We start from the raw sequence: 14859 nt of genomic DNA on the forward strand, positions 1-14859 counted from the left end.
GGGAGGGGGGGGCTTGCAGGGGGAGGGGGCTGCAGGGGGAGGGTGGTAAGGACCGGGTGACAGAAGGGCTGACCCGCAGTGCTGTGTGTGGGCACTGCTAGTGTTCTCAGCGTGCTCTTGTCTCCTGTCTCTGCTACACAGAGGCAGCTGGGGGCCTTTTCTGCCTTTATGGGGTGCAGCTGGGGCACAAAAAGTGAGATTAGAGAGACAGGGGAGAAGGCAGCGGGACTCAGACACTTTGCAGCCAGCAGAAGAGGCTTGGCTTTCGCAGAGGGCGATGGGGTCCCTGGAGCATTTGGGACAGGAGACTGCCACGTTAGGACATCAGGACGTGGGCTGCAGAGGTGTGCAGAGGTGTGTGGGTGGGCGGGGAGCAGGAGGCAGGCCTGGAGGTCCTGCTGTCTGAGTCCCAGGTGAGGCTCAGGGCCCGCCTGCCCCGGCGTCTCCCCGCCACCCCCCCATGCCCTTGACCTCTCCCGCCTTGAGGGGCACCGACTGATACTTCCCCAGCCAGTCGCCCTCCTCTCTGCAAACAGAAGCTGGAAATTGTCGTGGGCTGGGGCCTGTAGCTTGGATGGGCAGTGACTCCTCCCCTGGCCGCACAGGGGAAGTTCCAAGGAGCCCGGCCAGCAGTCCGCTCTCCCTAGTGATTGGGGCTGACTTAGTTCTGGCTCACAAGGAAGCCGGCTGGGGGGACTGCCCTTCCTGGATAAAACAGGACTTCTGGAGAGATCTTTTATCTTTTTATTTTTTTTCTTTGGCCTCCTTCCCTCCCTTTCTGGCTGGGATACTGGCAGGAGCACATGATAGATGGAGTTGTGACACCATCTTGTGACCATGAGGCAGGAAGCCTGAGCTTGGGGACATTTGTCTCATCTGAGACAGTGGACTTGAGGAATTGCTCCTGTAGGAGGCTTACTGGGGGATGGGTAATTTTTTGTGTCCGTTTGACTGGCCGTGGGGTGCCCAGATTGAGTATCATTCTGGGTATATCTGTGATGGTGTTTCCAGATGAAATTTGAATTTGAATTGGCAGGCCCAGCAAAGCAGACCCTCTTCCCAGCGTGGGTGGGCCTCAGGCAACTCCCGATGGCCTGAAAAGAGCACAAGAGGGAGGAGGGAGGAGGAGGAGTTAGGCTTTTTTCTGCCTCACCGCCTGGGCTGGGATTGATGTCCTCTTTCTCTGCACGCACACTGGGATTACACCACTGGGGCTCCTGTCCGTCCAGCTTGCAGGCGCTGGGTCGTGGTGCTTCTCGGCCTCCATGATTGTGCAAGCCAATCCGTCATAATAGGTTTCCATTTACGCCCCACCCCCGCCTCGGTTCTGTTTCTTTGGAAAACCCTGACTAGTACGGACAGTGCTATGCTGACGATGTACTTGGGAGCCACATTGGTGAGGGAGGGAGGGACGCAGGGCAGGACTGGATGAGCAGAAATTGAGCCACATGCAGGTACAGTGGCCTCATCTGGTCCATCCTGCCCGGAGATCCTGGAGCCGGGACAGCCCTTCAGGGATGGCTTGAGCTAAGGACAGAGGGCTAGGTCTTTGTCTCTTCACACCGGCCAGTCACCACGCGTGTGGGATGTCCTAGGGGTGAGGCAGGTTCCTCGGACAGAGGACAGATGGTCCCCAGGGAGCACTCAGCTGGGCGTGGGCAGCACCAGCACTATGGCAGTGGGGACGGGGTACCTGGGTCCTGGACGTGCACCCCAGTGTCCCCTACATCCCTGAGTGGCTCAGCTGCTATAACATCGCAACAGCCTCTCCCCGCTGGCCTTTTTGTGGGCAGGAAGCAACGTTCAAAGCACTGCTAGGCCAGCGTTCCTTTACTTTTGGTCGAAGGCATCATCCAGGGTAAGCCTTGGACCTTGGGGCACTCCGGTGAGTGAGAGAGAAAGGAGGCAGAGGGCACAGCCTGAGCAGTGAAACGGGTGTGCAGTGACATGACTCGGCCCCGAAGCTTCCCTCCAGCAGCAATGGATGCCACACGTCCACACTGCCGGGGGCGGAGGCTGACACCCCCCCACACCGCCCGTCTTTACTCGTCACTTTCAGTGCTGGGAGCTGATCGCATGCTCTGTAAGATGGGAGTCGCTGCCACTGTTCTCCAATATCCATCCCACCATCATTCGGTAACAGAGCTTAGGATAGGTGGGAACGGACGCCCAGCCAGACCACACTGCCTGGCCTCCCCTGCATGTAGGGTCGTCACGGGGTATGTGAGTGGAGGCAGTAGGGAACAGCCATTCACGGACATGTCCTCTCTGTGTGGCATCTGACCTGTTGACAGGAGGCTCTGTGCAACCTCGTGCTGGTGCTGGGGACCTGCTTACGGCAAAGGAGGTGGGGGCGGTGAGCCCGTGGCTCTGGGACCCACCGGTCCCCTAACACACCACATGGCCCAGAAGCTGCTGGCCCAGCGGAGCAATGAAGCTGCCTTTCGGCTCAGAGTTGATAGCCTGTGAGTGGGGGCGTCTGACATGTGTCTCCTCTAAGTATAGACTTGGGTGCGGGAAGCAGGGGGTGGAGGCAGGAGTGGGTCTGCCCACCAATGCTGTCTCCAGGGGAGTTTGTCCGGTTCTCACAATCCTGACCTCTTCTAGAGGGCGAATGCTTCCAGAAAGGGATGTGGTAAGAGTCTGATTCAATGTTGGGTCACGGCTCCTTGTGCCAGAAGACTAGCAGGTCAAGGAAGGGGTCTCCTCGCGGCCACTGGAGGAGGTAGGGATCCTGCTGCCTGGGGACGGGGGCGGGGACGGGGGCGGGGGCGGGGGCGGGGGAGAACACGTCTGGCACCTACCTGAGCCTGCCTCTCTGCCCAGTTTTGATGGTATGTGGACAAGCACAGCAGCCGTGACCTGAGAAGGGTGTGTTGGCCGAGGTTCTAAAGCCTCTAGATGAGAGATGAGAGTCCGGGCCGGTCCACCAGGTAGCTCATCTAGAACAGGAGAGATGCTACTCGGTGGAGGGAACCCACAGTGGTGAGGGCAGAGGGGCAGGAAGTGGAGGCACAGGGTGAGCAGCTGCTGTGGCCCCAAGATTGCATCAACCTTCCTCTTGTAAATTTCCACAAAAGGGAGCAGCCAGAATCCTGGAGACGCTCTTTCGACGGTGACCCCTGTGGCTGGCGGATCTGAGGGGCGCCAAGGTGGACCGTGGTCGGCATTACGGCGTGCTGCCCAGATTCGCCCCTCAGAACGAGGGCTCTCATTCTCTCCGTGGCTGGGAGTATAGGCTGCCGATGGCCCAGAGAAGTCCCTCCTGGGGAGCTGCCGTCAGCTGCGGGCTACCCCCTCCCTGGACGCAGCCCTGTGCAGACTGGCTTGTGCACGGTGCAAAGGCTCCACCCTCTGGTCTCAGTTCAGGACGTCCCTGTAGGGCCAGGTGGCCCCTCACCAGTCAGCCTCTCCTCCCCAAGCAGCAGCCTGCATGCAAGGGCCTGTCTCTCAGGGAGCCCAACCTGTGTCTCCTAGAGCCTCACCGAAGCCTCGCCCGTTACCCAGCACTCTGGTCTTGTCTTGTGTCCCTGCTGCATCAGTGACGCTCCCTCGACCTGGAACCACTCCTTGCATTTTGTCCCTTCACCTTAAACAGCAGTCACAGATCTGATCGATTGTCCTGACCCCGCCGGGCCTCCCTGTGAACACTCACCACTCATTCATTGTTGCACGAATGCAGGCTTTTCCAAGAGTCTGCTCACGGACACAGCAGTGGAGGCTCCGTAATCATCACGTGTTGTCAATCATTTCGTCGACACCCAGAGAGTCATAAATAATATAACAGCTGAATACACTCCATCTGCCAGAAGAAATAAAGCGTGATAATAGCATTGAAGCCCCCTGAATGCCTTACTGATTAAAGTCCCCACCAATACCCAGAGGAAACCACTCTCCTGAATTTGGTGTTTAGCATTCTTTTAGTTTAAAAAGATGGCGTTAAATACCACATGCATTCACGTTCAACGTTTTTTCACTCAATGTTGTGAAACTCGTTTATGTTGATGTATTTATAGTTATTTTCTTACCATATAGCATCCTATTGGGTAACTATGTATCATTTATCAATTCTCCTATAGATTACTTTATGATTCCCCCCTCCCCCCAGCAGTTACAATGAAAGTTCCTGTCTTTGCACACATAGGCGAGCTGCTCTGGGGTGCACACCAAGATTGGAATTGCTGGGTTGTAGGGTATATGCGTCCTTAGCCGCTAGAAATTGCTGGATAGCTGTCGAGAGTTAGTGAATCAATTTCCACTCCCATCAGCAGCGAATCAGAGTTCATTCCGCACTGCTCACAAATCCACATCCTCACCAATTTGGGCACTGACAGGTTTTAAGTTTTTGCCCATCTGTCTGGGGTGAAATGTCACGTCCTTGGTTTTAATTTCTTTTAGCCTAAATCTTAGTGAAAGTAAGCTTCTTGTGTTCGCTGCTCAGTAATTATTTGTTGCACAAATGAGTACGAAAAGCTCCACTCATTCATTCTGTGTTCACGCATCTGTCCTCTTTGATGCCTGCAGAGACCCCATTCCTACACCCTCCATAGGCTAGACTTTGGCTTACACACCCGGCCTTCTACCAGACGCTCCTTTCACATCCTATCCCTACCATGCCCTCTGGCCCAAAAATCCATTTCTGGAGCTTGTCTCGTTGCTCATGATGCTGACCTATTCCTGTGACTTTGCCCTGGCAGGTCCTCCCATCCCCTTGTCTGGAGACGGATCTGTCCTCTAACCTACTGCTTGGCTGAGGCTGAGGACTTACCTCTGTGACATCAACCCAGTTCATCCTCAACCAGTCATAAACCTAGGTTGCAAACAGGCTGACCTCTTGCTCTCCTGTTCCTGTCGTGGCACTGGTAACCCTTTTGCTCAGTGGGTCTTGAAGCCTTCATCAACCTTGGTATTGGTCTGGCTCCTTCTCCTAAGAGATGTGAGGCAGGAAAGCATCCTCAAGCTACAGGGATAACCGATCTAAGATGTCATAATTGCATCCAACCAGTTGCTAACTACTGTCCATTTTTCCTATGTAAATTCTACTTCCATCATCTTTGCCCTGTCACCTCGCAGACTCTTGCAACAAGCCGGAAGAGCCGCTGAAAACCCCTAAGGTCTCCAGTGATGTCTGTAGGGGACCCCTGATACTGTTAGGAGCCAGTCTCCTAGGGGGATTTCTGAGGCCTCGGGGCTGTACAGCAGGGAGAAACCCCTGGGGCCTTCCTGAGCTCCACCAGGAGAGAATCCCAAGAGACTGCCTGAGGCCGTGTCAGGAAGGAGCCCCTGAGGATCCACTGAAACTTTATTAGATCTCTGGAGATTCTCCGAGGTCGTGTAAGGACAGGATCTCCGGAGGGTTCATCAGGCTGTGCAGCACAGGGGTCCTGAGAATCCACTGAGGCTGTGTCGTCAGGGGATCACCAAAGATCCATTGAGATCGCCCCAGGGAGAAGATGCCTGGAGAGTTTCTGTGGAGACTAAAGGGGATCCCTGGAGAGTTCCCACAGTTGTCTTTCACCCAACAAACATTTATTTTTTATTAAAAATTTTTAAACATTTATTTTTGATTGAGAGAGACAGAGGGTGAGCAGGGGAGACGCAGAGATAGAGGGAGACACAGATCCGAAGCAGGCTCCAGGCTCTGCCTGAGGTGTCAGCACAGAGCCCCACGTGGGGCTTGAACTCATGAACCATGAGATCACGACCTGAGCTGAAGTCAAGAGCCGGACGCTTAAAGAACTGAGACACCCAGGCGCCCCCAACAAACATTTCTAGAGGCAGAAGACACAGGCCCCACCCCGCAGGATCTCACAAGCCACCTGTGGAGACAGATAAATGTTGCAGGCCGGGTGCTAGCAGCTGCGAACAGCCCCGCTATCGCCAAGACAGGTGTAAGCCTCAGTGTGGCCAGAGGGAGAGAACCATTCTGCTCTTCCAGAAGGAGGCAGCCGTTCCCGGGGGTGGTTGGCGCATGGCTGAGCAAGCACACAGAGCACCTTGTGCAGCATCTTGCGCTTGGCAAGCGCAGAAGCAATGTTGATTATCGGCAAGGGAGGCAAACTTTAATCAGAGAGCATAATCAGATTTGTGTTTCACAAGAGAACTGGCGGAGGCGTGTTAAGGGGCTCCCCAGGCGCAGTGCCAGTCTGCAATGCCAGACTCCTTGGTCTACGGCCAAGGGAAGGTAGTGCTAGCAGCACAAGCAATTTCACTTTCCGGTGGCTACGTTAAAACAAACAAAAAAAAAAGGTAAAAGAAAACGAGAAAATAATTTCAGCAATATATTTTACTGGATCCAATATACCCCAAATATTATTTCACTATGGAATCAACGTGAGATTATTTTCCCTCTTTGCTTCGTACCGACTCTGAAACCCCGGGCGTATCTTTCTGCGCCGGGCTCAGCGCGCCACCCCCGCCGTCTGGTCCAGCAGCGGAGCCTGGAGGCGGGCGCGGGTGCCAGCCCGCCGCCGGGACAGCACACGCAGGCCCACAAGCCACCGCCACCGCCACCTCGCTTCCTCCCCGGCGTCGCCCTTTAATGCCGTCAGCGCCCGCGCCGTGCGTCACGCGCGCCTGGGAGGGGGGCGGGACTTCCGGACGCGCGGAGGCACAACTTCCGGAGAGAGGCGGAAGAGCCTCTGGGCTCTGGACTCGGGAGTCCCGGGACGTTTGAGGGGCTCTCCCGGGGTACAGGAAAGGGTCGCCGGGGTCGGCCGGCTGCATTCCGGGTGTCGGGGCCGTGAGTCCGAGGGATGAGGAGGGGCCATGGCCAGCGACGGGGCCAGGAAGCAGTTCTGGAAGCGCAGCAACAGCAAAGTCCCGGGCAGGTGGGTGTGACGGGGAGGCCGGGTGGGGGTCAGGGGTCAGAGGTCAGGTGGGCGCGTCGGCCGGCTGGGCTGCGGGTGGAGTCGGGGTCTGGGGGCGGGGGTGACCTGGGCTGTGGGAGGACCGCGGGGGAAGTGCGGGGCGTTGGGGAACTGGGGGCGGGGGGCCGAGCTTAGGGTCTGGGAGGCGACAGGGGCTGCGCGAAGCAGCTTCGAGGCTTGAAGGGAGGAGGAGGGGGAGTCGCCGGCAAGTATGTCCCGAGACTGGCAGGCTCCCTTCTGCGAAACTGCCGGGCTCCCTGGGCAAGTCGAAAGGCACCGGCTCGGGTCGTGCTTCGAAGAGTTCGGTGGAGTCCGGAAAGTGGCCCCGGGCTGTGCTCTCTGGGACGTCGGTTTCTGGAGGGGGCGTGGCGGTTTGACCCAGTTGCGTGGCCTTCTCGTCTCTCTTGCGGACGACTGCTTTTGCCTTGAGCAAGGATTTGCTCAAGTGGATTTGGGACTCCCTGTGAATTTCCATGTATCCCACTTTCTGGCCTCAAAACCAACTCCTTTCTCGAGTCAGCAGCGGGAAGCAAATTTAAACAAAAATGAAAACAAAAACAGAAACAAACAACTGAAGTGCTCGCAAAGACCTGGGTGCACCCTGGAAGCTGTACAGCTCCAAAGTCCTGGTTGGCGTGTCACTGATCCCTGGCCGGGGCCCCTAGGGGACGCGAGGACGTGACGGGGAAAATGCTTGGGATAAAATCAGCCGCTGGTGAAAATAAACGAAACAGATTTCAGGATTTCTGAACACGGTTTATTCCATTTGGAAACTAAGGTCTGACCTACTGAAAATGAGGAATGTGTGGTGTTCAAATGACTGCATGTGGAGCCATTTATAAGCACAGCTCATCTGTAAGTGTTGTATTATAGGCACTGTTGTTCGTAAGCTTTGTAGTTCATTGTGTTCAGTCAGAAACGTGTATTTTTAGAGCTATTTGGGAGTTGGTAGAAGTGAGTTACTGTTTGCTCTGGCCCAGGGACTTGGGAGGGGATTGATCACCCGAGGCGGCCGGAGATCCTGTTTTCCTCCCCAGGGCTGTGCTTGCTTGGAGCCTGTCAGGGTCCGAGATGATGTGAAAATTCTGCAATGGCAGAGAATAGGAGGTCCCAGTAGTGACAGAGGCAGATGCTCTGGGACGTGGAGTCCAGGGAAGCTGAGCCACGTGCAGGAGAACTTCTGTGTCCCTTCTGGGTCTTTCTTGAGGCTTTGGTCTGAACAAACTCTTAACGGCCAGCTGAGCTGTAAGAACGTGGGGCTGCTGTGTGGAGTCGTAACGGCGAATACGCTTTGGATTGATGACTGTCTCTTGGTCATTTGTCCTTGCATTGGTTGTAGCAGTGTCCCCCTCCCCCCAGATTCCTCTCTCTCTGGAACCTGGGAACGTGACCTTGTTGGGAAAGTAGCATCTTTGCAGAGGGACTCAAGTTAAAATGGGGTCAGAGTGGATTAGAGGGAGCCCTTGTCCAGCGACTGGTCTCTTTCACGGAAGAGGGCAGTTTGGACGCACGGGGAAGACGTAGGGAAGACAACAGGGAAGAGGAAGGCAGACGTGGGAGCCGTGCGCTCACAAGCCCGGGAATGCCAAGGCTTCCTGGCAACCAGCAGGAGCAGGAAGAGGCGAGGAAGGATCCTTCTGTGAGGATTTTAGACAGAGTGTGGCCCTGCCAACCCCCTGATGTTGGACTTGAAGCCTCCCAGACGGCCAGGATAGATTTCTGTCATGGTGTGATGGCCACAGGCAGCTAACATGCCCCCCTCGGCTTTCTTCGTGAGATTCTGTGTTACCGAAGACAGGCTTTCGTCGCCCTTGGGCTTTGGCGCTGTGCTGGGTCTTAGGCATTTTGGAGAGTGGCTCCCTTGTTGGAGTTTCAGCGTTGGAGTGGAGTGTGGGAGAACTGCCAGAGGCTGTGAGTGCGGAGGGCAGGGCACCGAGGAGGAGTTGGGGCCCCTGGCAAGGCCTGCCCAGCCGCTGCGCGCCCCGTGCCTCCCAGGGCCCTGCTGCTGTTGCTGGCAGCAGGCGTCGCCCAGGTTTGCCCTCTTCCCTCAGCGGCTCACCTTCCCGTGGTCATCACTTGGCACACACTCGGGCTTTGCCTGCACGGGCACAGCGCTGTCAGAGCTCCTGGAGGAGTCCTGTGGCTCTGCCCGTCCTGTCCGTGGTCCCCATGATTGTCTGACGCTTTGAGTGTGGACATGAGCCCAGGGAAACTCCACGGAGGAAGAACAGACTCACCACCCAATACAGGGCTGTTAGGGGGTCATCTGTACGGCACAGCCCTTAATGTCCCTTAGTCATGATCCCCTCCTCATGCGTCCTTGTGACAATAATGGCTGGTGGCCACGGAGCACTTAGTGTTTGCCAGGCAGTTCCTGGTGCCCCGCAGTGTTGCATCTCAGTGTTGTAGAGTCACAGAACGGTGCTCTGTCCTCCAGCTGACGCTCCCTGGGGGCAGGCTTGGGTTAGGGCCCTTGGTTGTATCCCCACCGAAGTGCCACGTGGGGGAGCAGAGTAAGGCCCTTTATAACCCGACCCCTGCCCAATTCTTTAGCCACATCCTGCAGCCCTCCTTGCTTTGACCTTTGCCCTCAGCGGTGCGGACAGGCTTGCAGGTTCCTTGGTGTACCTGCTGTGTGATGCCTCGGTCAGTTTCATGCCGTCAGAGCGGACCAGAATGTTCGTTCCCTCTCTTTCCTCCCCTTTGCCTGGCTTATTCAATTTTCTTAACTTTCAAAGTTCGCCTCCAGCGTACCTCCGCATAAAGCCTTGTGTGTTTTCGTGCAGCCTGGACCAAACCTTTCGTGCGTCAAACCCAGCATTGTTGGTATGTGTTCTTCTCTGGACCGTGCGCTCTGCGAGTCTCACGACCGTGCCTTGCTCCCCTTTGCATTGTTAGTGATGATTGATGGGGGTTGATTCGAACCTCCTTCCAGATTAACCTCGAGGGAATAAGGGATTTGGGCAGGGGCTCACACTGCGCGAGAGGTGGTCTTGCCAGTAGGCGCCCACTCTGCACACCTTGTACCGTAGATTGTCTGTTTGGCTGGTGCTTTCTTAGGGATTTCTCTTCTGGTTGAGGCAGGATGTGTGATGTGGTGGAAAGACCTCTGGCTTGGTTCTGTGGTCCAGGTTTAGCCTATTTTTCCTGTTACCTCTGTGTGACTTTGACCAGGTCATGTCACCTCTGGGGCCCTCGGTTTCTGCACATATAACCTGATGAAGCTGGGTTAGACTTAAGTGGCTGGGACCTCCAGGCACATATTTGTTTGGTCTAGTCCGATTCTCTCTCTCTCTCTCTCTCTCTCTCTCTCTTTAAAAAATTTGTTTTAAATTTTTTATTTTTGAGAGAGAGAGAGAGAGAAAGAATGAATGAACAAATGTGAGTCGGGGAGGGGCAGAGAGAGAGAGGGAGACACAGAATCCGAAGCAGGCTCCAGGCTCTGAGCTGTCAGCACACAGTCCCATGCAGGTCTCGAACTCCAGAACCATGAGACCACGGCCTGAACTGAAGCCGGACACTTAACCGACTAAGCCACCCAGGTGCCCCTCGTTTGATTCTCTTTGATTCTCTTTGATGAGCGTGAGAGAAGGCCTCTTGGACCAGCTCTGAGAGTTTGAAAATTTGTTCATTCACCAGGTATTTGTTGAACCAACACTCTGTGCCAGGAACAGGTGCTAGAGATACACCAGTGACCCAAACAGATCTGAACGTGTGCTCTCACAGGGCTTACATTGGAGCAGGAGGGGCAGAGAATAAATACCATGACTGCATTAGGGGGAGAGTTACCCCTGAGAAGACGGTGGTTGTTACTGAAATGTACAGCAGAGAATTGGGATAGACCCTTCGGAGGCAGGCAGGGAGAGTGGGGAGGGTCTCACAGTGACAAGGTGGCTGGAGAAGCCCTCACCGAGGAGGTTGCATCTGAGCAAGATTTGCAGGAGGTGAGTGCACAGGCCCCTTGGGTGGCTGGAGGACCGTGGTCCGGGCAGAGGGCGAGAGAGCGCAGAGCCCCCTGTCAGGAGTGACCCCGGCGGGTTTGGGACGAACAGGGGGCCTGATGACTGTAGCCGAGGGAGGAGGCAAGAGAGTCACGGGGCACGAGATCTGGCTGGGGGTGGGGGCGGGTCTCGTGGTCACAGCGAAAAGACGTGGACTCTCAGTCTCTTATTCTGAAGTGGGGACACTGGAGGGTCTTGGCAGAGGGGCGGCTGGAGCTGCCTCTGGTCTGGCAGGATCACTCCAGCTGCTGAGTGGGTGGTAGGTTAGGGGCCAGGAGGGCAAGGGCAGCGGCGGGGAGATGGGTTAGGCTGCTGGGAACACCCGGGTGAGGGATGACGGTGGCGCGAGAAGGATCAGTAAGTGGGTGACGGAAGGTTCAGTCTCCGACTCTCCTGGGCCGGTTCTTTCCGGGGCCGTCGATTCGCTTGGCTCCTGCGGGGTCTGCGGTTGCAGTTGGCATTCTCGCCACGCTTCGCTTGACATGCCAGGAACTCGTCGCACGCTGGCTGTGAGAACACAGGCAGCCTTTCAGCGTGGGCCCAACGCTCGCTGTCCCGGCTCGGCAGTGTGCTCGGCTCGCGGGAGGGCGTGCGGGCAGCTGGGGCCTGTGAAGGGTGACATTTGTGAGTGGGATGGCGGCAAGCAAGGCCCGGTTTGAATATGGCAAGGCTGTGGGTGCCTGGGGCGGAGCTGGGGCAGAGGGTGACGCGCGGTCCAGCCGCCACAGCCCGAGGAGTCCCTGAGCCCGTGAGACGTGAGCTCCACGGTCATCTTCACGGGCCACCGTCACTCATCAACTGAGGGGAGGATTTGTCGGGATCACCCGTTCATTCAGAACGTCCTTCCACGTGCCAGGTACCACGCGGAACCGAGAGAGGTGGCTCTCAGGCCGTGGGCGAGGGAGACCGCACGTCAGTTCGCGCGGTGCGAAGGGCTTCGAAGGCAATCCCGGGGGAGTGTTTGCAGAAGAGCGGGACACCGCGTGAACGGAAGGCCGTGCCCTCCCGGGAGAGGTCCTGCCTAACTTGAGGTGGCGCCAGCCCGTAGAGATGCAGGGATGTGGGGGCGGGGGGTGTCAGAGCACGCCTGCTGGGACGGGCACGCTGTAGGGACGCCAGGGGCCGGGGAGCAGCACGCCGGGAGGGGAGCACTGTGAGATGAGCCTTGGGAGGGGTGCAGGTCTTGGAAGGCCATGGAAAAGAGTCGGGTCTTGATCCAAGAGCCGTGAGGAAGCACCGAAGGGTGTCGCTACGGTCCTGTCCATCCTCCTTGAGGAGAGGGCGAGAGAGGGTGAGGGTGAGGGCAGGGGCTGCCGCTGGAGTCGAGTGCGTGGGCTCGGGTCCCAGGCTGCAGGCGGGGCTCGCGGGACGCTCTGATGGCCTCCGTGTCGGGGGCTGAGGTGGTCACCGGGGTTCTGGCCAGAGGGATGGGGTGTGGTTGGCAGAACAGTGGTCCCCAAAGGTGTGCACGTCCTCCTCCCTGGAACCAGGAACCTGGAACCAGGTCGCACGGCAGAGGAGGGTGAAGGGTGCACATCAGCTGACCCAGAGACCGCAGATTCTTCTGGATGATCTGGCGGATCCAGTGGGATGCAATGAGCTCTTCAAAGTGCTCAGAGTCAGCAGGAGATGAACTCTGGTCTGCGGTTGCCAGCTCTGAAAACGGAGGAAGGGGCCATGAGCTCGGGGGGTGTGGTGGCCTCTGGAAGCCGGAGCATCCTTCTCCTGACGGCCAGCAGGAGCCCCAGACCTCCAGCCGCAAGAAACTGGATTCTGCCAACAGCCCGAATGAGCAGGGAGTAGACTCTCCCCAGAGCATCCAGAAATGAACACAGTGGCCAGCACCTAGATGTTAGCCTGGTGAGACCCGCCTGGGACTGCTGACTGCCGGACTTTAAGATAATAATCGTGTGTGTTTAAGCCGCTGTTTGTGCGAGTTTGTTACGGCGGCCATGAGGGCCCCTAAGCGGGGAGCGGGAGGATCAGAGAAGTGTGCTGGGGGGATGCCGGGTGGGAAGGGCTGTAGGTAGCCCTCTGCACCTGCCCCTGCAGTCCTGCCCTTGAGTGTGGCCGGGTAACTCCACCAGTCTTCGAGGGTGGGCTGGCCCCTCTCCGGCAACCTCTGCAGAGTGTGCTTAGCGTCAAGGGGCTGGAACGAAGCTGGGACGGCCCTCCCTGCGTCTTCTGTGCTCTTGGGTCCCAGACTTGGCTGGAGGCCCTGCCTCTTTTCCCAGAAGCTCTGAGCTGCTGCCTTGACCAACTCTTGCTTGTGTTTTTATTTTTCTTCGTTTATTTTATTTAAAGAAATAAATATTTTTTTTGATGTTTATTTTTGAGAGACAGGGAGAGTGAGAGAGAGACAGAGCACGGGCAGGGGAGGGGAGAGAGAAGGAGACACAGAATCCGAAGCAGGCTCCAGGCTGTGAGCCGTCAGCACAGAGCCCGACGTGGGGCTCGAACCCACAAGCTGCGAGATCGTGACCTGAGCTGAAGTCGGACGCACAACCGATTGAGCCACCCAGACGTCCCTCTCTTGTTTTTAGAAACCTGTTTATTTCCTTGTTTGCATTTTTGTTTTTGTTTTCAGCGTCTATTTATTTTGAGAAAGAGAGCGTGTGTGCGCGCACAGGAGGGGCAGAGAGAGAGGGAGAGAGAGACTCCCAAGCAGGCTCCGCACTGTCAGCGCAGAGCCCAACGCGGGGCTCAGACCTACAAACCCTGAGCTCATGACCCGAGCCAGAGTCAAGAGTGGGACGCTCAACCGTCTGAGCCACCCAGGCGCCCCATCCTTGCTTGTATCTTTGACGTGGCCATTTGGACCGCGTGCCTGCTTATTCCTCTTGTTCTGTGTTGCAAGGAGCGGGGGAGTCTGCCCCGGCGGGGATTCTGTCCCGTGGGCGTGGGTCTCTCTGGTCTCTTCCGGTGCAGAGTCCTGTGCACAAGTGGGTGGGTTTTGCTGTGTACGCGGTTCGTTTTGCAGTCCTCTGTCGTGTTAGTTTGTCTGGAAATGTTTTGAAAAATAAATTTGATGTGAATACATATTTGTCTACTGCGGCGAATCTAGACTCTTATGGGTTAATTTTAAGTGAGGCCAGAAATGATTAAAAAATAAATAAATCCCTGATGATTTTGATTAAAAGTTAAAAAAAAAAATGAGAACAGAGGGAAGTCTCCCATTCCCCGAGTGCCGTGAAGGCGTGGTTGGAGGTCATGGGTGGGAATGGGTAGAAGGGCCCCGGGAGCCCGTCTCTCTGGTTAGGCAGTCCCCCAGACCGCCCCGGTGTGGCCCTGCCCTGCGTGTGGTGCAGATGAGGGCAGTGGTGTCGTGACCCGGGCAGAGTGGGCGACACCCGGCCCCCCTGCCCCGTCCTCTCCGGCAGCCCTGTCTGGTGACCGCTCCTCAGACACGCACGACGTCAGTCTGGCCCTGCGGGCCCTTCGGGGCACAGCGTGGGTCCCGCTCGGGGCTGGGCCGCACACGGGACCCTGCAGACCTGCGGGTGGGGGGAGGCCCCGCGCCCGGCCCCGGGAGCGTGGACGGATGTCCCAGGGCAGGGTTTCGTGCCGCACCCCGGATGGGGTGGCGTGGGCCTCGTCGTGACCGCGGCGCTGGTGCCCGGCCCCTGACGACGCAGCCCGCCTTTGGGCCTCCGCAGCCGGGGGATTACGGACCGGGAGCTGACCGCCACTGCCGCCTCCGGGCCCTGCCCTCCCCGGCTCTCTGGGGACCTGGTGCCCGCGCTGGGACTCGCATGGCTCGGGGCTCTGCGGGAGGGGACAGCAGACGAGATGTGGCGGGGTCAGGAGGCCCGGAGGGAACGGGGGGCAGCCTGGGTTCTTCCCATTTGTGGGACTTTCATTCTGAGTGCCCCGGTCTTTCTGTTCCCCTGTTCTGACACGCCGTTCCCTTTTCTCTGGGGGTTAGCGTGGAAATTCCGGGGTGCTTGCTGAGGGCTGTCAGCGAACCCAGCTGGTCCGAACGGCGTGCC

General features: G+C 57.3%; 1 protein-coding gene and 1 long non-coding RNA gene across 5 annotated transcripts in view; one reads left to right on the forward strand and one right to left on the reverse strand.

Annotated features, from left to right (window-relative positions):
• Window positions 1-780: 780 nt before the first annotated feature.
• Window positions 781-6522, reverse strand: LOC122223764. Its single transcript, XR_006204464.1, has 4 exons — window positions 6364-6522; window positions 3656-3802; window positions 2805-2942; window positions 781-1094 (listed from the first exon to the last, which is right to left on the reverse strand). It is a non-coding gene; the product is annotated as an uncharacterized LOC122223764 (long non-coding RNA).
• A 104-nt stretch (window positions 6523-6626) lies between these two features.
• The window catches only part of TBC1D22A (TBC1 domain family member 22A), a 320415-nt gene continuing 312182 nt past the window's right edge, over window positions 6627-14859 (forward strand). For all 4 annotated transcript variants that reach the window (XM_042948144.1, XM_042948145.1, XM_042948147.1 and 1 more), the window contains exon 1: window positions 6627-6830. In XM_042948144.1, the coding sequence (XP_042804078.1) occupies window positions 6769-6830 (62 nt within the window). In that variant the 5' untranslated portion in view covers window positions 6627-6768. The remainder of the gene's footprint in view (window positions 6831-14859) is intronic.

Source organism: Panthera leo, chromosome B4, assembly GCF_018350215.1.
Source record: "Panthera leo isolate Ple1 chromosome B4, P.leo_Ple1_pat1.1, whole genome shotgun sequence".
In the NCBI taxonomy this organism is placed as follows: domain Eukaryota; kingdom Metazoa; phylum Chordata; class Mammalia; order Carnivora; family Felidae; genus Panthera; species Panthera leo.